This window comes from Melitaea cinxia, chromosome 15, assembly GCF_905220565.1.
Source record: "Melitaea cinxia chromosome 15, ilMelCinx1.1, whole genome shotgun sequence".
Taxonomy (NCBI): Eukaryota; Metazoa; Arthropoda; class Insecta; order Lepidoptera; family Nymphalidae; genus Melitaea; species Melitaea cinxia.
In genome coordinates this window covers 14,989,902-15,017,124 of record NC_059408.1, presented here as the reverse complement: position 1 = coordinate 15,017,124, position 27,223 = coordinate 14,989,902, and the positions used below count along the sequence as shown (strand labels likewise).

Here is a 27,223-nt window from a genome sequence, read left to right as displayed (position 1 = left end):
ATATTTTAAGCCAAAAACTAGATTCCGATACTTACAACGAATACATATCATCGTTAAAACAACCAAAGGAATTACCTATTTTAAAAGATTTTCTAAATTACCTAGAAACGAAATTCACGGCTCTTGAGACTTCACGGAAAAAGCAAGAAAACCCGACAGCGAAGTCTAGTTTCAAAAATACATATTATAATAATTCATCAACTGAAAATCGCTTGAATTACAAGAAACCCACATACTTTACACAATCAAAGGTTTCAAGTAACAGAGTTCAAAAACCTGCACATACGGCAAAATTACCGTGTCACTTTTGTTCAAATCGCGAACATGGCTTATATTATTGCACAAAGTTTCTAGAGTTGCCTAATCATATGAAACGAAAATTTATTATAGACAAAAATTTATGCAAAAATTGTCTTTATGATCACGAAGGCAAAAATTGTTATTCTGAATCGCGTTGTCGAGAATGCGATGGTAATCATAATACAATTTTGCATGACGTATTTTGCAATAAAGTATTTACGTCGAAAAATACAGACTCGAAGATTTCGAAATCGGACGTGGGTAATACACATGTTTCGGTAAATTGCAAAGACCCTGAAATCCTATTGGCAACAGCCATGGTACAGGTACAAGCTCGGGACGGTACATACCACAACATTCGAGCCTTACTAGATCAGGGGTCGGAGACTACTCTCATATCAGAGAGAATAGCTCACATTTTAGGTTTACCACGCAAACATTGCAAGGGAACCATAACTGGAATAGGTGAAAAGGAGAGCAATTGTAAGGGGATTATTAAAATCAAATGTAGGTCTAATCAAGAAGACTTTTCTTTCGAAACAGATGCGTATATCATGAGAACTTTAATAAAGAATCTGCCCTCCTACAGCTTTCCTAAACCAGAGTGGCCTGCATTAGAAAATTTGCCTTTAGCGGATCCTTACTTCAATATGAGAAGACCGGTAGACCTTTTACTTGGAGTAGATGTTTTTAGTAACTTACTATTAGACGGAATTTATAAGGCGGGGCCCACTCTACCGATGGCTCAAAAAACGCGTTTAGGTTGGATTTTGAGTGGCTGCGTAAAAAAGAGTTTTAAATGTAACATAATTGTACATAACATCGACGATATCTGTCAATTTTGGCAAGCAGAAAATATCTCAGAGCCATCTACTATGTCACTTGCCGACCAGCAGGTCATTGATTTTTATAATAAAAGTACAATACGTCAGTCGGATGGCAAGTATCAAGTGCGCCTCCCCCTTAAAAATGAAATAGAAAATAAATTAGGCCAGTCAAAATCAAAGGCCATTGCACAGTTTAAACAGTTAGAAAGAAAGTTTGTTAAAAATATAAATATAGCACGAGAGTATAAGTTATTTATAAACAAATACAAGCAATTAGGTCACATGATACACTCAAATAATTCCGATTCATCCGGTTTTTACCTACCGCACCATTGTGTTATTCGAGATGAATCAACCACCACTAAGTTACGGGTAGTTTTTAATGCTTCCGCGCCTTCCACTTCCGGTTTGAGCCTAAATGACTTGATGGAAAGAGGTCCTAATTTACAACAAGATCTACAGAGTCTTCTTATCAAGTGGAGACAGTTTAGATATGGGTTTACTGCGGATATTGAAAAAATGTTTAGAATGGTTTGGTTACATCCAGATGACCAAAAATATCAAAAGATTATTTGGAGAGAATCGCCGTTAGATAAAATGAATATTTTTCAATTAAAGACAGTGACATACGGCACCAAGGCCGCGCCGTTTCTGGCGATGATGACACTTCGACGTTTAGCTCAAGATGAGAGACAGAATTATCAGGAGAGTTCCGCGCCGAAAGTTATTGAATCATCATTTTACATGGACGATTTAGTCTACGGATGTCATTCTATCGAATCAGCAAAGCGTTTAATAAACGACATTGTTTCGATTTTAAAGTCAGGGGGGTTTAATTTACGAAAATGGAAGGCAAATAATCAAGATATACTCCCAAATAAATATAGTAATACAGAACAAATAAATTATGACTTTAAAAACACCGAGTCATCAAAAACGTTAGGCCTGAGTTGGGACCCACAGCAAGATCAATTTACATTTACCTCAAAATTAGACTTCACGACGAAAAACCCTACAAAACGTATTTTACTTTCAAATATATCAAAATTAATTGACCCACTGGGCTGGCTATCTCCAATTTCAACTAAAATAAAACTGTTATTTCAACAAGTATGGCAACTGCAATTAAAATGGGACGAACCTTTACCGGAAAATATATTGAAAGAGTGGGAAAGTATGAAAATTGACTTAGAAAATATAAATAAATTTTATATACCTAGGTGGTTAGGAACAATAAAGAATAATGTCATCGAACTCCACGGATTTTCAGATGCGTCAACAAAATGTTACGCTTGCGTTGTTTACTGCAAGGCAACACATGAACAGACATCGGTAACTATGATAGCAGGAAAATCAAGATTAGTTCCTGTAAATAATAAACTTACTTTACCGAAACTTGAGTTATGCGGTGCCTTATTACTCATAAAGTTATTGTCAAAAATAAAAAGTTGCCTTGAGACATACCAAATTAATTACTACTGCTGGGTTGATTCTATGGTAGTTTTAGGATGGATTAACGGTGTACCTGAGCGCTGGAAACCATTTGTGGCAAATAGAGTAAAGCAGATTATCGAAGTAGTACCGCCCAACAGCTGGAATTACGTTAAGTCGGAGGAGAACCCCGCAGACTGTGCTAGCCGTGGTTTAACAGCGTTACAATTAAGAGATCATAAATTATGGTGGAACGGGCCGACTTGGTTAAAAACGCATAAAACTAAAGATCAATTTAATACTAAAATAACATTTTTTACATGTCAAGAAGCCAAAAGAACTAAAAAGATCGTAGCAACTGTAATTCATAATCAATATGAAAATATTATAACATCATTACTTTTTAAATTTAGGTCGTTAAGCAAGATTGCGAGAATATTAGCCTGGGTCTATAGATTTATTAATAATAAACGTGAAAACAAGAAATACTTAACGTTAAGTGAAATAAAGCAAGCCAACATAAAAATCATTCAACAGTGTCAGCAAGAATATTTTATTCAAGAATTACGTGATATACAGAAAGGAAATAATGTATCATCAAAAAGCAAGATTTGTATGCTCCACCCTATACTTGATGAGGATAAAATTTTAAGGGTGGGGGGACGTCTAAAACACGCGAATATTAACCTAGATATGAAACACCCCATTATCATACCCAAAAATAGTCGTTTATCAGAATTAATTATCGACCAGTGTCATGAACTCACCTATCACGGTGGCGCCAAGTTTACTTCCGGGTTTATTCGACAAAAGTATTGGTTGGTAGGAGGACTCAAAGCCACGAAAAAGCGTATTTTTCAATGTGTAAAGTGCAGAAAGCACACTCCGAGTCAGCACTATCAAATTATGGGCGATTTACCTACAGCAAGGGTCAATCCATCGCGGCCATTCTATCATACAGGGGTAGATTATACAGGTCACGTGTTTGTTAAGGCCAACAAGGGCCGAGGTATTCTAACCACAAAGGGCTACGTGGCTGTATTCGTCTGTATGGTTACTAAAGCTGTACATTTAGAGTTGGTGTCAGATTTAACAACGTCATCATTTTTAGCTGCTTTGCGCCGCATGATTGCTAGACGAGGGGTGCCGAAAAATATGTACAGTGACCAAGGTACTACGTTTATCGGAGCAAACAAGGTCTTACAAGAAGAATACCAACAAATATTAAGTACCTTCCAAAACACAAAATTCATCGATGAAATCACGCGAATGGGGATTAAGTGGCATTTTAATGCCCCTTCTTGGCCGTCAGCAGGTGGTCTATGGGAAGCTGCGGTCAAGAGTCTCAAATATCATATAAAACGAGTGATAGGCGAACAAAGACTTACATTTGAGGAATACTCAACATTACTCTCTCAGCTCGAAGCTTGTATTAATCAAAGACCTTTATGTGCAATGACCGAAGACCCTGACGACTTAAATTGCCTAACACCATCTCATTTTTTAACTAGCGGACCTCATTTAGCATTTTACAACACCGAAACTGACTTACGTACTCGTTGGCACCTAACGCAAAGATTGTTCGATGACATCTGGAAAAAATGGCGCTTAGAATATCTTACGCAACTATCAGTCCGCAGCAAGTGGAGGCTACCACAAGAGAATATCAAGGTCAACGACATAGTGCTCATTCAAGACACCAACTTGCCGGCCGGGAGGTGGCTGCTCGGCCGCGCCCTGCAGCTACACCCTGGAAACGACGGTTACGTAAGGGTTGTTACCCTAAAAACAAAAAACGGCCTCATGAAACGTCCGGTCGTTAAACTATCAATATTACCAGTTAATGAACAAAAATCAAATGTAAACCAAGATGACGTTAAGCAAGTATATCACGTTACCAAAACAAGCAAGAAAAATACTTATAGCTTTTCGAAATTGGTGCTTACAATTTTATTTTTTATAATGACATTTATATCAAGATCAGAAGGCTCGTTTAATATTATGCCGCTTAGAAATAATCAAAGTTTGTACTTCGACAAGATAACAAAAATGTCTCTAATCAAAGACGAGTGGCGCCTAGTCGTCTACTACGACATGAATCCCTACTGGGAGGGGTCATTAACATTAAGCAAGTACTTAGATTATTTACAAAACATTTGTAATAGTGAACAAGAGCATTCACAATGTGCAGCGATCATGTTACAATTACATCACGGTTATGAACAATTAAATCATTATAATAATGTTATGATGAATAAGCATACTGTGCGCACGCGACGAGGAATAATAAACGGAGTAGGTAATTTAGCAAACTCTTTATTCGGAATTTTGGATAGTAATTTCGCTGAAAAATATGAGCAAGACATTCAACTCATCAAGCACAATCAAGAGCATCTCGCTGCACTCTGGAAGAACCAGACCTCAATTGTCGAAGCCGAGTTAAATGTATTGAAACGCACGGAGAACGTTATGAACAAGCAACACAAGCTCATCAACCAACGATTAAATCAAGTAGAACAACAATTATACGCCGTCAAAAAGGAAAGCTTTACAAATAACGACTTTATTCTCTCCGCAATAATAGCCAACAACATATTATCTCATCTCAAGGACATACAGAATATCCTACTAGACACTATGACTAACATTTATAACGGCCAGCTCAGCTTACACCTCCTGACACCTGATCAACTACGCCAAGAACTAAACATTATTTCAACTAAAATATCGAAAGACTTATCACTACCTTTTGAGAACATAAGTTTACCTAATATTTATCATTTATTAAAGGTAAAAGCTAGAATGTCAACAAACTACCTATTATTTGAAACTAAAATACCTCTAGTTCACCGAGATACCTACGAAATTCATAAAATCATCGCCGTACCACGTTTACTAAATAATAATATTATGATTTATATAAAACCCGTATCTAGTTTCCTAGCTATTAATTTACAGAAAGAGGCTCTGTTGCCTATAACTGAGAGTGAGTTAAAATCGTGTCTGCAAGAAGAGTCAGGCACTCTTTTATGTAAGAGCGGGTCTCCGGTGTACACCCTGAAGGACGATGAAAGTCTTTGTGAAAAGGATGCAGCCACCGGAAGATGCAGAATTTATGAGGAACCGTGCCAATCACAGTGGCATGAATTAAATCAAGTGAATACTTACTTTTATTTTTATTGTAAACAACAGAACGTAAAAATACTATGCGACGATCAAGTTTCATCGTTACCGTTATTGTATTCTGGCTTATTGACAATAAATGACGGATGTATACTGAAGTTCAAGGACTTCACTGTGTATACTCATAAACAAGAAATGAGTACTTTGCACTTCAAAGCCGATATTATTGCTCCAAAGCTATCTCCGATAAACTACTTTTTTAATATATCGGTTCCGACCCTCGGCGCTACTAACGCAAGCGACAAAGACGACGTCAGCGAGCATTCGAAGCGGCTTATTCAGCTGCAGGAGCAGATCGAAGAAATGAAGCAGACTCTTCCGTTGTATGACAGCGTTAGCAGCCACGACATTCATCATTATACGGTAACCTACATCATCGTTGCCGTGGCTACCGTCGGGATAGCTATTTGGGGATCGCGCAAGATCCTCCGCAGGCGGTCGGCGCGCACGGAGCGGCCGACGCTGGCCACCCCGCGGCCGGCGGCAGCTCGGCGGCGGCCGCCCTCCTCCACAACGGTTATTGACCAACAGTGTGTGTGTGGTGCGAGTAATAAGTGCGTTCCGTGCAAACATTCTAATGTAGATAAGAAAAACAAATTTACGTCACCGACCTTCCGCTCGGTTTATGTAATCGGTGACGATAGTGTTAAATTTAATTCTATTTAGATAATTAGTTTTTTTTTTTCTTACTAACAAGTGTAGTTTAAGAACAAATTGAAATCACCTTGTATCATCATCTCATCATTACTAACTTTTCGGTGTGGGAGCATGTACGAACCAAGTCGTACATTTGCGAATCAGCGATTTTATTAAATAAATTGGTTATCAATATAATAATTATTCAGTACGTTTTCGATCCATCAAGGCGATCGCGCGTGCTCGCACACCGGGTCATTTGATCATCATCAAGGATCAATAAATTGATTAATTAATTAATTGTGATTCGGGTTTATTTCATATTAACAAGAAAAAGTGTGTAGAGTCAAACAAGGACGCTACATATACTACTAAAAATCCTGTATAAAAGACTTTCAACCACTATTTAAAAATTAAATTGAACGGTAATGCCAATTTGATTAACAGTTTTTAATTAAAGAGTGAAGCTACACTATTGCTTAACCCTCTTCAAATTCTGCCAAATATTTTTCTCAATGTTTCCTCCTGGGGGGGATCGGGGAGAGGGTCGGATTTTATCGCGGTTTATTAGGTTTTTTACATTCCCGACGTTTTGAATACTTTACAACAACCATGGTCACGGGAGGACCATGTACAAAGTATCAAGTTTGTTTGGTTTTTTTTTTAACTATTTTTATAGACCACTGTAAAATTATAACAATATGTTAGAATTACCAACATTTCTGAACTGATATGTTCAAATTATATTTTAATTTTTAAATATTCACATCACAATTGATATCGAATAATCTTTTTTTATAATTAATTTATTTTAATTGTGATTCACATAAAATTGTAAATGTTCGAATTTCAATTATTCTATTAATTATTTTTTAGTAAGTAATAATAATTAACTGCAAATAAAATGCAAAAACGCTTATCTTGAAAAGAAAGTATACGTTTATCTTAACCTTAATGATAACTTTATATCCCTGTTGGGGACTTTGAACTTGTACCATTTAAACATCTGTCAATCCGCCGTCAAGTAGAATGGTAAATTAAACAACTAACCGCTGTCTAGTTTGGACATTTCCAGGTTGTTACATTACAGTATACGAAATCGCTCACAACACTTACTAACGTAAAAATTAAAATTTATTAACTACTTATGTACGTATACTATATTATTTGCTTTCCCAAGACACTCTGTATGAAGAAACAGTATGTGTGTTTACACTTTACTGTACACCAAACAAGAAATAAAATAAACAAGCAACATTAACAATAATTAGTAGAAAAATGTAAAAAATGCGGCCTTATTGCTTAAAAGCAATCTCTTCCAGGCAACCTTAGGGCAAGGGAGTAGGTATATTGAGGGTGTAGGTGTACAGTACTGTACAGTACAGTACTGTAGGGTCCACATACTGCTTTTTTGATTAATATATTCGTAAAGTATAGACGTGACTAACTTTGACATAGTTTCACTTTGATAAACTTAGGAAAACTTTTGAACTAAAACATAATTTAAGAATTTTTTTTCAATTTTTTTATACTTTTATATGTTCATAAATTCCTTGAGGCTCAAAATCATTACATAAGGAGATAATTATTAAGATTTCGGTAAATAATAATTAAGTACACCGAAATATTGCGGTAATTGATAATTTATTAACTTAGCTGGCTCGTTTAATAATTTATCTAAGCTTTGCTATTCTCGCGAAAATGATCGGAATTGTATTCGTTTGGGAGGTGGGGATATTGAGGTACCTTCTTCCACCTCCGAGGATGAAAAATGAGGTTGGTATAAGTACACCGCACACTGGTCTCTGCTCTTCTTCCGAAGCAGCAGACATATTTGAAATTTCATCATTTACGGATTCGTTTGTATAATTTTCCTTTGTTGTTTTCATATTAAATTAAAACCGGTAATTAATTTAATATATCATCGAAAACTATTTTTTTAATATTCAATACACTGTCTAAGTGTAGTTAGTCAAAGAGTTTTTAGATTTTACGATTGTTTCTGATTTTAAATTACACTTTTTTATCTGTGAAATTAACAAACGTGTTTTGTTGAGTCAAGTTGTTTAATTTTATGTTTCAAATACTGTTACTCACGTGTATTTGTTATGGTCTTATTAGTTATGTTAAATTGCACAGGAACAGGCTGAATATCATAAGCACAGATTATTCTAATAACCCAAATAGGATAAGAAGAAAATAACCTCTAGCTCAATTAAAATAATATTAATAATACAATACATATTTCTACTATTTAAGGTTTTTTTAATGCGAAATATAGTATTTTTTTAATTGTTATAAGGAACAACTTAGATTTTTAAATGCAGATAAGGAATTATAAAAAAGAAACAACACACAAAAGAAAGCTGTAAGTTGAACATCAAATAAATATCTTTTACGTTTTAAAATAAATCTTTCTAAAGAAATATATGATCTACAGAACTAAAAGGCGTTTCCTCAATTTATTTATGAGTCGTAACGTAAATACTTACGATAAGAACGATCAAAGGGATTCATAGTTTATGTTACGGATTTAGTGTACTTATGCGTTCTGACCGAATACCAAACAGCTTAATGTATAAATTATTTACTATGATCGAATCTACAGACATAATCAACGAAGTAAGAAATAACGTGTCTAGATCGTTATTTTTTTCGACTAAGCAAGATAACTACACAAGAGCAATTACGACATCCTTTCTCAAAAGTATGTGACGCATACAAATGATACAGCCTAAGCGATATGTGATATTGTGGCACCAATGGTAAATTATATATTATTAATACGCTGAGGTTAGGATGTTTGCCCACCTTTTTAGAAAAAAACCTCGCAATTACTCCACATAAATTATATATTATTTTATAGATAATTTCATGCTCTACCGGCATCAACGACTAAAAAATTGATTATTGCTTTTGTTTTTGTAAATTAATTAATTATTAAAATTATATATATGACGGCTGTAATTTTGAAACTACGTTAACATAATTGATGGTCGGTATTTTTTTTAACTTTTTTAGTGCGAATTATTCGCATGGGCTAGTTTCAAATAATTGAGTTTAAGTACACAAACGCAACTGACTGACTAAAAAGGTCTTGAGCAGTTGACTGATTAACATTGCATACAAACTCAGGACGGGGATAAAACTGGGAACGGGGAACTTAAAACCTGGAACAAAAGCAGGGCCAATGCAAACTATGATAATATACACAAAATACACACACATTCACATACACTATGGACATCACATACTTTATAAGATAACTCACATAAATATGATAGCAACACGTAAGCTGGTCTTTATGAAATGTTGAATGCATATCCCGGGCATTTTCTGTAATAATGACAATGTTGAGAAATATTGTAAAAATATCGAGAAAATTTAGTTGAATTTAGCAGAATTAAACTCGAGTACTTGTGTGAGATCGACTGTGTTGGAGAACAGGATAGTCTTAAGACCGCTGTGCCGAATGGAATCCTGAGACAATCCCGTCGCTCCACAGTTGACCACAGTGCGGATTACTCTCTAATCCGCCTAATACTATTAGGACCCTTGTCCAACAGTGTGGCATGTAATATCTATTAAAGTCAATAAAGGTTTCTACTGATATAAGAATGTCCATTGGCATTAGGACTTCCGATTTTTTTTTCTTATTACAGATGATTTCAGTTTCGATACTCGTACTTACTCAGAAAATATTTATGTACGTATAATTGATTCAAATTCTGTAAGTTTCTAATTTAAAAAAATCACCGCAGCTTACTTAATGGTCGACTCCTAACCAAACCCAATGAAAAGGTTCTAGAATTGACTGTAATTTTAAACGACTTAAAAAAAATATGTTCTCAATTCGACTGTATGTTTTTTATATATTTATGGCGATAGTTTTGTTAATTCGTACTTCCAAGTAATAATAAAATATATATTCTTCGAAGCGCTTGTTATGTGCTAAAGAAATGGAATATCTACATACTATGCAAGTCATCTATTGTCTATGTAATTCGTATAACACAGTAAGTAAACTCAAAATTAAATTAAATATATTTCTGGGACAGTAAAAAATTGTCGCGTTACAAAAGTACGTTATAGTTACTGTGTGTATTGTATGAATGTAAATTCTAATGACAGAAATTGGCAATAAATTTATTATACCCCAATTGTTTATACTAAATATTTGTATACATTTATACTTATATTATAAAGCTACAGAGTTTGTTTATTTGTTTGTCTATTTGAGTACGCTAATCACAGGAACTACTGGTCCGATTTGAAAAATTCTTGCAGTGTTAGACCATTTATCGAGAAAGCCTATAGGCTATATATCATTACGCTGGGATCAATAAGAGCGGAACACTGATGAAGAATGTTTCAAAATCGAGGGGGTTTTTTTTCAGTAACTATTCAACGCGGACGAAGTTGAAGGCAGCAGCTAGTCATACATAAATGATCAAGACTTCACATCATAATTATAGGTATACCTAGTCACATGTCAACAATGCGTATTTATTTCATCAAAATTGTTTTTCAAAAATAGTTTGATAGTTTCTTTCATAAGAATTAGCGTATCACTCACTAATCCTAATTTAATTAATTATTTCCTTGGAACAATTCACTTAATTTACTTCAGCTAGTAACTACTTAGTTCCAAAGAAACCGTCTGTTCCCATTATTTCTAGACTTGGCACCGTCACGTGATCTAAATAACTAACTTAGTCTGAAGTTCACACTTGAATTTCTGTCCTAAATCCATTAGACCCAAGATATGTGATAAAACGTGTAATATTTCACGATTTGAGAATTTCGAATATGAATTTTGATTAATATTTCCTATGTTGAATGTTAATTTAATGCTGGAAGTTTTAATGATTTCATTTCTGATTTAGTAAGTCGTGCTTTGAAATGATAATTCGTTATGAATTTTTGTATGCTTGAATTGTATATTTGGTGGTTAAAATTGTTCCGAAATTTCATCTTTTAATTCATGAAATGGCCATAATTTCGTAATTTCAATCCTTAGTTCCAAGGCCTTTTTTAGGCATTTGAGCAATACTGACGCTAGCGGGAATTGTTAGCTTATACGTTTAAGTGTTTTTAGTAGAGCCGGTACTAAAAGTCAAGGTAGTACTATACTCTCTGACCACCAGATATATGGTCAGTGGGAGAATAAAAAGAACGCAAGAAGAGGATTTGGTAACTTATAACACTCTCCTCACCCACTATACGCTCAAAGAAATTTTTCTTTTCAATTATCCACCTGCGTAATTATATAAAGAAAATAGTTCGTACGACTTTAGCGATCTTTACTCAGACACAGTTAAGTTTGACAATATTTTTATTGAGAGTAATAAATCACCCCTCCTCAATATGCGTGAACTTCAAAAGAACGCTGAGATGATAAATGTTAATCGTTTGAGTAAACACGAAAAAAATAATGTCACAGAGCATAAATCAAAAACTAAAGTTGTACGTTACGATAAAGAAAAAATACAGTTAGAAAAGTTTCTTTCATAAATAAACTATGCTTGTCTACGTAGTAACAAAAGCTACTAATCTGGTTTAAGAACATGTTTTTGAGTATAATAGTCTATTTATTAAGAAAAATTAATAGGAAATGAAGGGTGAGTAGGATAAGCATGAGTAAAACGTGTAAGATTTTAGACTAATCCGATTTATATTCAATCTGTTGAACATTTATATATTGTATAAAGTTACCGCTAAATTCAAAACATAGATTCACCTATGAAGTATGTACTAATAAAAAAATCAACACTTAATTTTTTAAAACTTGTTAATGCGACAGTTATTAATGGTATAGAATCCAACATCAAAGTTTTTCGTATTGACACGTCACAATTTTGTCACTTAATAGTCTTTTATATTTTTTTAATATTATTGATGCTGAAAGGTTTTTTGTTTAAACACGCTAATCTCAAGAAATACTGGTTCGATTTTGAAATATTTTTTTTAATGTTGGATACCACATTTACTGAGGAAGGCTTTAGGCTACTTTTTTTTTAAAATTAACGCGCGTGAAACCGCGAAGAAGGGCTATCTTAATAATATGACACTTCTTCCAAATTAAGCCATTATTTCTTTAATATAATCCTTGTAATTGTTGCCAAAACGACAACAGGCCTCGCAACAATAAACAACAACAAAGTTAAAGTTAACAAGTTATTGCAGAAACGAGGGTAGAACTCACACTTTCATAATTAATCATTGTAAATGTGTGTCAGCAAATATATATTTTATTGTAATTACATTAACTTATTCAACTCGCGTTGGAGCAGCGTGGTGGATTAAGCTCCGCTCTTCTCCTACATGACGAAAGAGGCCTATGTCCAGCAGTAGGATGTCACAGTCTGAATCGTAGACTGTAATCGATACTGTAGTCACAATTGCAGAGTACCCTCCAATGCCAAAATGTACTTTTTTTTAATTTGTCTATATGTCTGTATCTTGGCTTTGCATCATTCTGAAACTACTGAATAAATTAAAATGAAACTTGGCACAGTTTCAGTTTACAAGATAGAGCACTAGATAAATTTTATCTGAAAATTCAGGACGATCTTTTAGAAAAAAAATGTGTACTTAGTTGTAAATTTACTAACGCGTATTCCAAATTCATTAACCATTTTTTTGGTGGAAAGAAAAATTTATAAATATTTATAAGTACAATCCATAATGGGTATTTTTAGTATGCTCTCCAAGGCACGTTAGGGAGACCCACAAGAATAGATAAGATAGTAAACGAATAGTTTTACGAATTTAACTATTTACTCTGAACGTTAATAATAAATAGGGCCCATCCGAGCTTATCTCGATGTTTTGTCTACACGTTATTTTTAGGGTAGGTATTGGCGTTGCCGAGCATTCCGTTGGATTGTTGACATGGTTACGAATCATCGATATTTTAATCATTCTTTTTAATATTATTCTCAAGTGGTGAGCCAGCAAAAGTTAAGTGCTCCAAAATCACCCTTTTCTCAAATTCTCAATCACTTGTGTTCATAGTCTCATTCTAAATGTTGCACATCGTTATTTTTTAAAATTTAATTTGATTTTAGTATCATTCGTGATTATTTATGCCTGGGTCTCGCGTTCATATGGATATGGAAACGGAAGCACGGCCGGTAGCTCTACATGCTACTAATCCCAAAATTAACCGGTATTTATTAAGAATAAAGGCTATATAGAAACTTTTATCTTGTTGCTTATTTGTGTAAATTTTCTCTAAAACCGTTAATTTTGCATAATTTGCATAAAATAGCTAATTTTTACCCAAAAATAAAAAAATTCCATACACCTTGTTCATACACACTCATTCATAGAAAAATAAAAAAAAAGTGAAAAGTTTTTATAACACAGCAAAAAAACAGAGTGGGCCCTATTTTGTTTTGAGTAGTTTACAATAACCGGAGTGGATCTATACAAATAAATAAAATTGGAGTGTCTGTTTGTAATATTAAAATAAACGCTTTTTGATAAATTCATAAGTGCATGTACGGTACATATACCAAAATAACAACACACAAATTATAATTTTGTCTGCCTGTCTGTTTGTTTTAGAAAATGTCTGAAGCGGCTGGACTGATTTTGACGGGACATTCACTGGCAGATAGCTGATATAGTAAGGAGTAACTTAGGCTTAGGATTTTTTTTTATTTTATAACTCTGCGAACTAAACAATAACTACTTTGTTAAGTTCCACGCGGATGAAGTCGCGGGCACAGCTAGTTGTAAATATATACAATGTTTTGATTTTACACGATTTTTTTAAATATTTTCACAAAACCCACAACGAAAAATCTAATATATCATACCATAAATCATTTGTGACGGCAAACTTAAATCAATTTTTTGCCCAAAGGTTTGGAATTGTGATTCGACGGGCAAATATTACCATAATTTTGGCACAATTCTACGCGGTTATGATTTATATTCGTGCGTGCCGGTGTAGGACAAAAGTCTCTAAAATTAAGGAATTAATAAAAAAAAACTCCGCGTTGGCACAACGGTTACAGCCATGGATTGTACCTGTTGCGCTGGCGGTTGCGGGTTCGATCCCCGCACATGACAAACATTTGTATTGGCCATACAGGTGTTTGCCGTGGTCTGGGTGTCTGTGCAGTCCTTGTGGGTCTCCCCACCGTGCCTCGGAGAGCACGTTAAGCCGTCGGTCCCGGTTGTTATCATGACACCTGATAGCGATCGTTACTCATAGTAGGGACTATATCCGCCAAACACAGCGTGGTGGATTAAGCTCTGATCCTTCTCCTACATGGGCAAAGAAGCCTATGCCCAGTAGTGAGATTTTACAGGCTGAAGCGAAGTAATAAAAAAAACGTAACATTTGTGTTACAAATCTGTAGAATATTATTATAGAAAATAGTTAGCACTTTACGGCCCTAGCAAACAAGTGGCCATATCGTTGTCGAGTTACGATATCCTTATCATAAGAAATATCTGTAGAAGTCATGCATATTTTATATTGATTACGTTTGTATTTTGCATGTTTCCAGACACCTACTCTATGAGCGATTTTTTTTAATATTAATCAATACAATATTGTAATTTATAACTAAAATGCTTGTTAAAATAATACGTATAAAACTTAAAATACATCAAAACTTTATTTATCCCGAGTGTACAATTAGTAAGCGTAAGTCATTTTATGACAACAAAAAGGTTAAATTATCTTATATGAAATGCAAGTTAAGGTGTACTTAACAAATTCATCCAAACACATAGTGTTAAACAAAAGCCATTCCAAACTTTACCCCTTAAAACCCCTTTTAGCTTAAGAGTAAATGCATGTATAAGCACTTACTAAATGCACCTGAACACAAATTAATATTTAAATATAAGGTAAAAGAGCAACTTAGAATATACGGTAATAATTTTACTATGTAATACTCCTAGTAATAATTGAATTTATTTTATTTATTAAACTGTATTGCACACACAAAAAGAAGATACATTTTAGAACGATTTGATACAAAAACAAATAATGTATGCAAAGGCGGCCTTATCGCTTAATGCGATCTCTTCCAGGCAACCTTTAATAAAAGTAGTATAAGAAAAATATGTCGGTAGTAGTGCGCAATCAACAACGCAAGTTTAGCACATATAATTAAATTAATTACAATACATTTAAACGGTGAATTTACTTTTAAGATTGAATAAATATCTTATAACATACACACACACGGTAACCTGTTCTGCGGTAAGCAACTTAATGCTTGTGTTACAGGTAACAGCCAGCGTTATAGCTTTTTTTTTGATAAATATACATGGAAATCTAATATATAAAGTTCTCGTGTCACAGTTTTCGTTGCCATACTCCTCCGAAACGGCTTGACCGATTTTGATGAAATTTTTTGTGCTTATCCGGTATCTATGAGAATCGGCCAACATCTATTTTTCATCCCCCTTAATGTTAGGGGTAGTCCACCCCTAATTTTTATTTTTATTTTTTAGACAAAATTTTTAAATTTCTATTTTTTTATGATACAACATTAAAAAATACATACAACCCTAAATTTTCAACCCTCTACCGTCAACCCCTATTTTTAATAGCGTTTAGCGGCAAGACAACGTTTGCCGAGTCAGCTAGTAATTCATATATAAATAGATAAGTACAAATATTACACCAAGACTCAGGCGGGAATCGAACTCGCAACTTCGTCTTAGATTATACTTAAGCTATTATTTAAAATGGTATAATGGTATATATCGTACTACATGGTACTATTAAAATAATTAATGTAGAACGTTGTAATTTGTAATTAAAATAACATAATTATTTTTTTGTTTCAGGTATTATTTCTTTATAATCCTACGAATAATTAGGCCTATCTGCATATATGGAAGAAGGGGGTTTAATCCACAATTCTGTTTCATTGTGGGTTAACAAACAATTTCTTCCAAGAGTAACAACGATGCATCATGAATCTATGATAGCAATCGAGATCCACAGGCATGCTAGGGAAACCCACCAGGACTTACATCCACACGAGACAGAAATATTTGAACAAATAAATATACATATACGCCAAGTGGGAATCTAACCCATCACAGCCATCGTTTACACCTTGACTTTACACCTCAATCAACACCTCAGTCAATTTAAAACAAACGCATCACTTGAAAAATAAATTGTTTTAACCTGAAAGTAGATGTAATATGGCCTATCAATTTTTCAATTTCAATTATTCTGTAGATAGTGAAATTACATATATGTACAAATACATAATATAAAAACACAACTTCCAAAGTTAAACGCTAAAAGTACAAGTGGTCTAAATCTGCAAAGCATTAAGTACAGAAAAGCGTTTGTGACATAAGTTATGACAACCAATGAAAGTACAGCGCTATTAAATACTATGACTATAAAAAATAATTATGGATACAAAAAATGTCATTTGTATTTTAAAGTTTTTTTGGTCCCAATTACCAAATAAAGTTAAAAAAAATTATGTCAGTGTATAAATACGACTATAAAATATGTCCAAGATTTTTACACGGTACGATACTTGTACTGAAAAATTATTATAGAAAAAAACAAGTATGCTTTAGACCCCACGACTGAAGTAAAACTTCTTTGGCAATACCTATATAATAGGCCTGCACTGTGATTTAGATATACGAAACGTAACTGGCTATGAGAGAAAGAAAATGTGTGCTCACTCCAGTCTCTTGCTCCGCTCACTGCACCCGATCACACTTTTTGTAACGCTCATCACGCATTCACCATGTTACTTCCCAAGTTAAACGTGCGTGAAGAAATTTTACTTCAAAATGTAGCTGCTCTTGAGAGGTATAGTTCGATACTACATTCGAGAACGGTACAACGTATATATATGTTCGTAGTAACATTCGCGGACCATGACTTTTGTAGCACCAGAAAACCACAATTACGTTCCTGGATAATTTAATGAAAATACACAATACATTGACCGTGACAGTCAATTGACGGCTATTTCACTAAAGGTTTGAAATATGATTAAAATAATAGTTAAGTTGTTATGATGATAGAGAGGGAGAGAGATAGATAGAGTAGACTAAAATTCTGTATAAATAGGAAATCACATAAATTTAATTAATTCTATCATTAGACTAAATCCAGTAATCTGCTAATAATCATGCCATAAACCGTATCAATATTTTTATTCTTAGCTATGTAAAATACTTACTTACAGTACTTTTTTATTGCTTTACAGAGCAAAAGAAATATTATTTCAGAGCAGTCTGAATAAAGTTTAGCATAGCAACATTTGTTCAATGGACGCTATACTTAATGTGGAGGAAAAAATTACGTTCACGCCTGACTAAATAAAGGTTGATGCTGTATGTTATCGTTTTGTGGTATAACAGAGGATGAAGTATTTATATGAATATGTACAGAAGAACATTTTAAAATACTTTGTTTTCGTCCTAACCAAAACAATTCAAATTATAAATTTCAAGCCGGAGAGTCCAGCTAATAATAGTAAAATTAATTATTCGAAGATTTATTAGAACTGCAAATTACCTTAGTATGTTATGTTTATCTTTATATAATACATGTTAAATGCTGTCTGTCTTTTACGAGAAATAGTTTTTTTTTCTGTATTTATATAAACAGATTCCTCAAAATTTAATGTAGACAATTATGCACCAATAGTTATTTTTGTAGTTGTGCGAGTAGTCGCCTAAAACACCGACTGTTAGAGGGTTCGAATCCCGCTCGGGGTGGATATTTGTATGCGTACAAATATTCTTTTCCGGTTTGGATGTCTGTTTTTGTGGGACACCAAATTGTGCCTCAAAGAGCACGTTAAGCCGTCGATCCCGATTGTTATCATAAATACCTGATAGCGATCGTTGCTCATGGTAGGGAACATATCCGCCAACCCAAGTGGAACAGGGGGGGGCGGATTAAGCTCCAATCCTTGTCCTACGTGGAGAAAGAGGCCTATACCCAGCATTGGGATGACACAGGCTGATTGCATTCGAATTACATAAAAAGTGACAGTTTTGAAGTAACCCCTGCATACAAAGCCTGATAATATTTTTATTTTTCAAATGTTTCAGTAATACTTTAGACGAAACGTAAATATTTTGATCCCTAATAAACTTATTAAAACTAAAAGGTACTTTGATCTATCCATTCAGAACCTTTGAAATTTGCGTAAAGTATGTTTTTAGTTAAAATAATTGAATAAATTTTATGAATACCGTCAGCGCTTTAATGATATTAGTATGGGTAAGTTAATTTTACGGTCACCGAATATTCTGGAAAGTTAAGGACTATACACACAAAAGGCGATGTCGTGCGATTTGGTGGCGGTTAGATTATTTTTCTTATTCAGCTTGACGTCGTTTTGGCGGTCACAGCACTGTTTTGTGGCTGTTGCGCTGGCTCCAGATTTTGAGCAGGATATTTCCTGCTCTGCCTTATCTCAGTTATTTAAAAAAAAAAAAAAACGTTTAGTACTAATCAAATATTTATCTATTATATATCCATAAAACATAATAGTAAAGATGAAGGTCAGCGTTCAATTCGTGCCGATAAATGTACATGTACAGATATTCCAGTACGTAAATATAAACGTACGATCATTCGCATTTATGTTGTTAATAATTTATTTAACTGCTTATAAAACGTGTGTACAATTAGTTTCGATAAAAACATAACTAAATTGACATGATACAGAGACATGGACAGTAATTTGTTAATCAATTGAGTTGTTAAACAATCGAGACAAAATAAAATTATAGCACACGATGTTTACTATTTACAAGGATCTGTACTCTTCGGCCTGTTACATCCCACTAGTGGGCATAGGCCTCGTTCTCGATGTAGGAGAAGGATCAGAGCTTAATCTGTCACGCTGCTCCACTGCGGGTTAGCAGATATACAAAGATCTGTAGCTTGACACAATATTCAAGTTGACAGATGCGTTTATTACAATCAATGTGTACTGACCCTTATTCCTTTTAGAAGCTAAAATTACACCATACGCCAACATTGCAATGTGTATCAAAGAACTGAGATTTTAAGAAAAGAGGAATTTTGGAGTAAATTAATAAATCTTGTAAAAGCAAATTAATTTAATTAATAATAAATTAATTTAAGTAATAAAATATGGTCAAAAAATTACAAATATACGAGTCAGACGCACTCCTATACAAGCTAACGTCACTTTAGATTATCATACGCTAATAATGCTTTATTGAGCGGAAGATATTTACCCTTGACCCATGTCTGAAAAGTACAGTACATAAAACTTATGTTCTATTACACAGCTGTTAGTTATAAGGTTGACAAAATGTTTCTTGTCTAAATATATCTGACTATGACACAAAAGCAAGAAAAGTACTTTTTAATGTACACGAAAAATACCCTAACCCAAATAGTAAGGCGCAGCGGGAAATGTCCTGTTAAAAATTTGGTGCAGCTCAACTGGGGAAAGGAACTGGGACCTTACACAAGATCACAGCTAAATAATACTACTTTTTAACCGACTTCCAAAAAAGGAGGAGGTTCTCAATTCGACTGTATTTTTTTTTTATGTATGTTACATCAGAACTTTTGAGAAATCGAGGAAAACTCTCGAAAATATGCAATAACTTTTTACTGGGTGTATCGATTTTGATAATTTTTAATTTAATCGAAAGCTGATGTTTATCATGTGGTCACATATAAATTTTATCGAGATCTGATAACTACTTTTTGAGTAATCTTTGATAACGCGTAGTTACTTGACTATTTTTTCGTCGATCTACGTTGTATTACTCTTCGATGTAATTGAAGTCGGTTTTTTTTCGTTTGCGAGCAAACACAATTATAAACAGTCTTGTGTTTCTATGGTGAGTAGGGTGACCAAAGCTCCTGGGGGAATTGGGGCTTAGGTCGGCAACACGCTATGCTTCTGGTATTACAGGCATCTATAAGCTACGGTAATCGCTTACAATCAGATGATCTGTTTGCTGACCTAGTTGTATAATGATAGAGTTTGCTCGCAAACGAAAAAAAAAACCGACTTAAATTACATCGACAAGTAATACAACGTAGGTAGACGAAAGAAACTATAAAATCAAAAACAAACTTTATTCAAATAGGCCCAAAGAGCACTTTTGAATTGTCATTTTACAAAAATTTAATTTTAGAGTGATTAATTGGTATTTAAAAGTAAAGATACCACGGATTCGGAATGTAGATTCTTCAGAGAAGAATCGGCAAGAAACTCCGCTTTTGAAAATAATACATAGACTGTATTTTATTACAAAATTAGTAATATCTTTTATGAATTACAGCGCCACTAAGTTCACACATCTTTATCAAATATATTATCCTGCACTGAATGATACGTTTTATCTATTATTATTTTTTTAATAAAAACTTTAAATCAATAGTCAAGTTAATTTAATACGTATTATTAAAGATTACTAAAAAAACGTAAAGTATATCGAAGAAAAAAGTCAAGTAAATACGCATTATTATATATAAATCATATTACTCATACGTATTGTTATATATACGCTAATGTTAAGATCTTTGCCTTCCTTTTTAACCGACTTCCAAAAAAGGAGGAGGTTCTCAATTCGACTGTATTTTTTTTAATGTATGTTACATCAGAACTTTTATTTAAGATCTAACAACTACTTTTCGAGTTATATCTAATAATGCGTTTTTACTTGACGCTTTTTTCGTCGACCTACATTGTATTATACCGCATAACTTTCTACTGGGTGTACCGATTTTGATAATTCTTTTTTTGTTGGAAAGAAAGATTTTGATAATTTTTAATTTAATCGATAGCTGATGTTTGTCATGTGGTCACATATAAATTTTATTGAGATCTGATTACTACTTTTTGAGTAATCTTTGATAACGCGTAGTTACTCGACTATTTTTGCCATTAGTACTTTTAAAAAAATACAATCAAATTAAGAACTGATTGAATTGAATTGAGAATTTTTCAGACAACTCGTACGCGATTTTTTTTAATAAATGAAATAAAATATAAAAGTAATTTTCATCCATTGAACAGATGGGTGAAGGTCCGTCTTTTGTTTGTACCTTCTACCATTTTCTTGCTAGTCACAATCTTGGCCGAACGAATTCTTGATAGTTTGAAATGAACGAATGAAAATAACGTAATACAGCAAGGATAGTCTTAATAGCCAATAAACGAAGGGTCAATGCAATCGAGATAACGAGGCTTGATACTTTTTGTCCTTTGTTAGATAAAAAGAAGAAAACGTACCTTCAGTGACAGCTTAGCCGTCTTATTGAACGAAATCCTATTTTCGTTCATTTTTATACATTTAAAGGTTCTTATAGATTTGTGTAATACTGATCATTAAATTCAAGTATCCATCCATCAATAATAAATAATGATGTTCAAAATTGTTCTTTTGATTATTCATTACATCGATTAATAGTTATAAAATATAAGAGTTGGAACATCATGTTAACCATGGAGAAGCAAAAAAACCAAGAAGAAGAAGATATATGCTTAGGAGACCACGCTCCACACTTTATCATAAAAAATCACTATTTTACGTGTATATGATAATAAAGTAGTGCATGTAAATGTAACATATAATTTATATATGTACATGTGTGTCGATAACTTAAAACAAAGAAACAAACAAATGTGTTATTATATATTTTATTTATTATCTTTAAATATATAATGAAAAATCTGTCAGTGTTAGACCATCCTAGCAATTCTAGACAGTTTTAGAATTGCTGGTCTGAAATCAAACTAGTGTAAAAAAAACGTTCGCCGATAATAAAACAAATATTTTATGTAGTACAAATGGGATGGGCAACTGAGACCCCGTGGATGTTGTTAAAAATAATAATAATAATAAATATCTACACAATAAACACACGGTCGTCTGTTCCTAAAGTAAACAACTTAATGATTGTGTTATAAATAACAGTCGACTGGTATAGCTACATATTTTTTTTATTGAAATAAACATACTTATAAATAATACATAATTATATAAATAAATATTTACATTACAAACAGACTCGGGGTGGGAATCGAACCCACAACCCTAGGAGCAGAAAGCAGGGTCACTACAAACAGTGCCAACGGGTTAGTCATAATAAAAAATAAACTATAATAATATACGCGTTAGCGCAGCGGTAATAGCACTGGCTGTTACGCTGGCGGTCACCAACGAGATGGGCAGACCAGGTCAAAAACTCATCTGCCACTAAGTTATACATGGTCGTAAAAGACGCCATGGACAGAGACCGGTGGAGGCAAATCATCCGCTCCAGATGCAACCCTGATGCTAACCACGATCCTCAGACATGAGGGACCGACAAGAGAGAGAGTTACGCTGGCGGTCGTGGGTTCGGCTCCCGCTCACGACAAACATATGTATCGACCATATAGACGTTAGTCGTGGTCTGGGCGTTGTGTTTATGTATTGTATGTGTTTTCGGACCCCCAACACAGGAGAAAATCCTACTGGGGGATACGTTGAGTGTGAAGCATTTGTTATTATTATTAATAGTTTAAAAAAAAAACATCATGTTAATGTTCCACTGTGCTGGTCAAAGAACAACATATCCTAATAAAAGGAATTAGAACTTAAATCTTAGCTTCAAAGAGGAAGTCTAATTTCTTGCAGTATTTCTTTCGTGATATGCAGTATACAGCATATATCACAAGATGAATATCATGTTTGCAAACTTTAATGGAACCGTATTGGCGTTCAATTTAAAGTAAAAACTAATAACTTACGTCCAAGTACAGACTGATTAATGATCTGACTCTTAACCAATGAACTCGTTTTTGAAGGAACCCTCGCAGTGATCCTTTGAAAAGGTTTATAAAATCAGTTCAGGCTATCGCAGTCCACTGCTGGACATACCTACACAGTTACGCCAAACATGGCGTGAACTCATGTGTGTTGCCCATAGTCACCACGCTGGACAGACGGGTTGGTGAGCGCAGTCCTGGCTTTGCCCCACCGAAGACGTTGCTGCCCGTCTTCGGCCAGTGTATTTCAAAGCCAGCAGTTGGTAGGCTGTCCCGCCATCGGTGGGTTTTATATGATCCAAGGTGGTAGTGGAACTGTGATATCCCTTAGTCGCCTCTTACGATACCCATGGGAAGAGACGGGTTGGCTATATTCTTTACTGCCTTATAAAATGATTTGCTATAGTATTTGGTTACATATTTAATTTTCGAAATTGAAATTAATCATTACCAACAACTAACTGATGTAAACAAATACAGTATATATTACTAACTCATGCTAAAATTACAACGTTTTTTTTTTTTTTATTTAGTTCGTTAAAATGTTGAAATCTATAATTAAATATTGTATTATTAAAACCGAAGTAAGTGATTGATTCAAGGAATTATTGTTTAAACCAGGAAAACAGTATAGATTGTTTGTGTACCATAATATAAATTACCATTTGAAGAAAAAAATAAACTGAACTTGGCTAGAAACAAAATATATGATGGAACAACAAAAGATTTTACGATCGACAAAAAAGTGATAAGGGATACCGCAACAGCTTCGGATTCCGGATTTATTACTTGATAGCATTGCCCTTGAAAAACCAATCCTCAGTGAGATATAAAATCTTTTAAATGCTTCCCACTGGACGCATTTCGCAGATTTCCATACAAATGGCGTTTCTGCGAAAACGTTTGTTTTAGTTAACTATTCTCTGTTTAAAGCGTGACCATTTACCCGGTGATATTATCTTTTATATAAAATTCTCGTGTCACAATTTTAGTTTCAATACTCGTCCGAAGCAGCTCGAGCGATTTTTATGAAATTTTGTGTGCATATCGGACAGGTCTGAGAATCGGCCAATATCTATTTTTCATAACCCTAAATTATAAGGGGTTGATTAAGGGGTTTAATAACATATGATTATGGCAGAGCAACGTTTGCGGGGTCAGTTAGTAGGTATATATATGTGTATGCTTAAATAAAACTTTCAAAAGATTATAAAATGTACTTCAACATTTGTAATAAATATAAATATCTTATAGCACACACACACGGTCATCTGTTCCTAGGGTAAACAGCTTAATTCTTGTGTTATGGGTCATAGTCGGCTGACATAACTAAATATTTTTTGAGATATGATGCTCCAACAAAACTAATATACTTTCATGTTTTAAAACCGAGCTGAACCAGATTAATTATCTTAATAGAACATCGCAAACTCGTTAGAACCAAAAGGATAGCGAAATCGAATCCTATAACCAATTCATTATGATGAAAATCTAAAATCAGAGCTCTTACTATGTAAATTTGCGAGGTAATAGGTTCAAGATGGTAAATACAGCCCGCAAAAATAAACCTTAACATAATGGACGAAAGTCTATTTTGTAATAAAGAGTAATCTGGAACGGTGAATTCTTTCGTCAGGCAATAAGGAGTATAATACCTGTCAATTTGACAGCGTCGGGGTAAGTGGGAGATCGTGTTAAGATTTGAAGTATTACATTAGATCACTGGTAATACTTATTATCTTCACAAGACAAAGAAGACCTTTTAAAAGTAATGTACTTATTGTAGCTTATTATACTCAATAATATTTATACGGAATATTTCTCTTCTGATAGCTTATAATGTCTTATCAGTTTAATGATCCAGCTAAGGTCTCGAACCATCCTTAGTTTAATTTTGTTTTACTCTCAAAGCCTTAAATAATATAGCATTCTTTAGTTATTAATTGTAAAAACTTCTAAATGGCTTTTAGTTTTTAATTGGATTTCTAATTTGTTATATATAGCTGTAAGTTTTTCTGAATAAATAAAATAAAAATCAATAAAATAAATGAGACACGGTATCATTATGTATATCAATGGCTCGAAAATAAGCATTAAAAAGGTTTCTATAATGAAATGTCGAAATAAACATTTTTTTTAATTTATTAATAAAGATACTCATTTGTATTCTCGTTAGACTACAGAGAACGTGTTGCTATTTCTTTACCCGTTTCCTTTTGGCTTATTTCTTCTAAATGGTTTGAATATTTGTATAAAAACGGCCTTTTATACGCATAAGTATGGCTTTGTGTCTTCAGAGATAAAGTTTTATCTGAGTACTGTGACTTGGACCGACTTCCAAACCGGAAAAAATATTTGTACAAATACCAGTATCCTTCCCGAGCGGGAATCGAACCCACAAACTGCCGATGTGTAAACGCCTGGCACACGCACCACTACACCAGAGCGGTTGTTGACTTTTTTAGTAGTATCAAAATTTTAAATTAGGTATGTTTAATTCACGACATATCAAGAATTTGCCAAGCAAGCAAGTCTACAATTTGCCAATTTGCAACAAGACGCCGCGTTGGCGCAACGGTACAGCCGTGGATTGTACCTGTTGCATCGGCGGTTGCGGGTTCGATCCCGCACGTGACAAACATTTGTATTGGCCATACGGGTGTTTGCCGTGATCTGGGTGTTTGTCCAGTCCTTGTAGGTCTCCCCATCGTGCCTCGGAGAGCACGTTAAGCCGTCAGTCCTGGTTGTTATCATGCACACCTGATTACTCATAGTAGGGAATATACCCGCCAACCCGCGTTGGAACAGCGTGGTGGATTAAGCTATAATCCTTCTCCTACATGGGGAAAGAGACCTATGCCCAGTAGTGGGATATTACAGGCTGAAGCGAAGTCAACAATTTGTTGAAATTTGGGTAAAGATTATCCTCAAAAATATATATAACGGAAAAAAGCACAGATATTACAGTGTTATAATCAATAAAACTGAGTCTACGTTTAGCCTACTTCCGCGACATTAAGCAGTAAAGTGTCCATATCAGAGGGTAGTGCGAGAGAGTAATCCAATTACTTTTTCTGTCTTTTACGCTGTTAACTATTTTAGTCGATATTGGTAGTTTTAAAAAAAGAATAACAGTCATATTTAAGAAAAATGTTCATCTCTTTATTCACTATTCAAGTTCCGATCAAATTTTAATGACAAATAGCTACTTCAGCCTATCGTAGTCCACTGCTGGACAAAGGCCTCCCTAAGTTTGCGCCAAACATCCCAGTTTTCCGCAATCCTCATCCAGCCTTCACTGGCGGTCTTGCGTAGATCGTCAGTTCAGCGGGCCGGAGTGCGTCCCACATTGCGTTTACCAACATGTGGTCTCCACTTCAGGACACGTCTGCTCCAGCGGCCAACGGTCCTTCGGCACAGCTGACCAGCCCACTGTCATTTCAACTTGCTTATTCTACAGGTTATGTCGGTTACTTACGTTCTCTCGTAAATAATCTCATTTCTAATCCTATCTTTGACACCCGACGTATAACCCATTCCATTGCACGCTGAGCGACGTTAAACTTGTGAACGTAGACCCTTCGTCAGCGTCCACGTCTCTGTGCCGTATGTGACATGACAAATGCCAGGATTCGAATAAAAAAGAATCAGCAAAAAAGATACTTCCAGTAAAAGATTATAAGGCAATAACACACATGAAAAAATACAATCGAATGGAGAATAGAAATGTACGTTTAAAGGAAAGAAAAAACATGCAAGACAAAATTTGTCATTATTTAATTATTAGCTTATTATTTACATTACCTGTGTATCTCTGTGTATGCTGTAAGTCGACCAGCAGCACGGTTCGACCTGGTTGGAATCCAGCCCCCAGAACTCGAGCTCCTCCTCGAAAAGCGGCCCGCACACATTTGTAGGGTAATGGAGTTTCCCAGTTCTGGAACAAATTTATTATATAATGTCGAATGAATGTTTTTCTGTAACACATAATTTAGTTCAGAAAAATATTGGTTTACTTGATGATAAGCAGTTACCGTAGATTATGAACATCTACAACAATAGGAGTAT

The 27,223-nt window shown here is 34.3% G+C and overlaps 1 protein-coding gene across 1 annotated transcript in view; it reads right to left on the bottom strand.

Moving 5' to 3' along the window:
* LOC123660202 (potassium voltage-gated channel protein Shaw-like) overlaps positions 1 to 27,223 on the bottom strand; it is a 307,604-nt gene that overhangs the window by 162,504 nt on the left and 117,877 nt on the right. Inside the window, exon 3 of the mRNA XM_045595302.1 lies at positions 26,960 to 27,092. Within this exon, the coding sequence (XP_045451258.1) occupies positions 26,960 to 27,092 (133 nt within the window). The remainder of the gene's footprint in view (positions 1 to 26,959; positions 27,093 to 27,223) is intronic.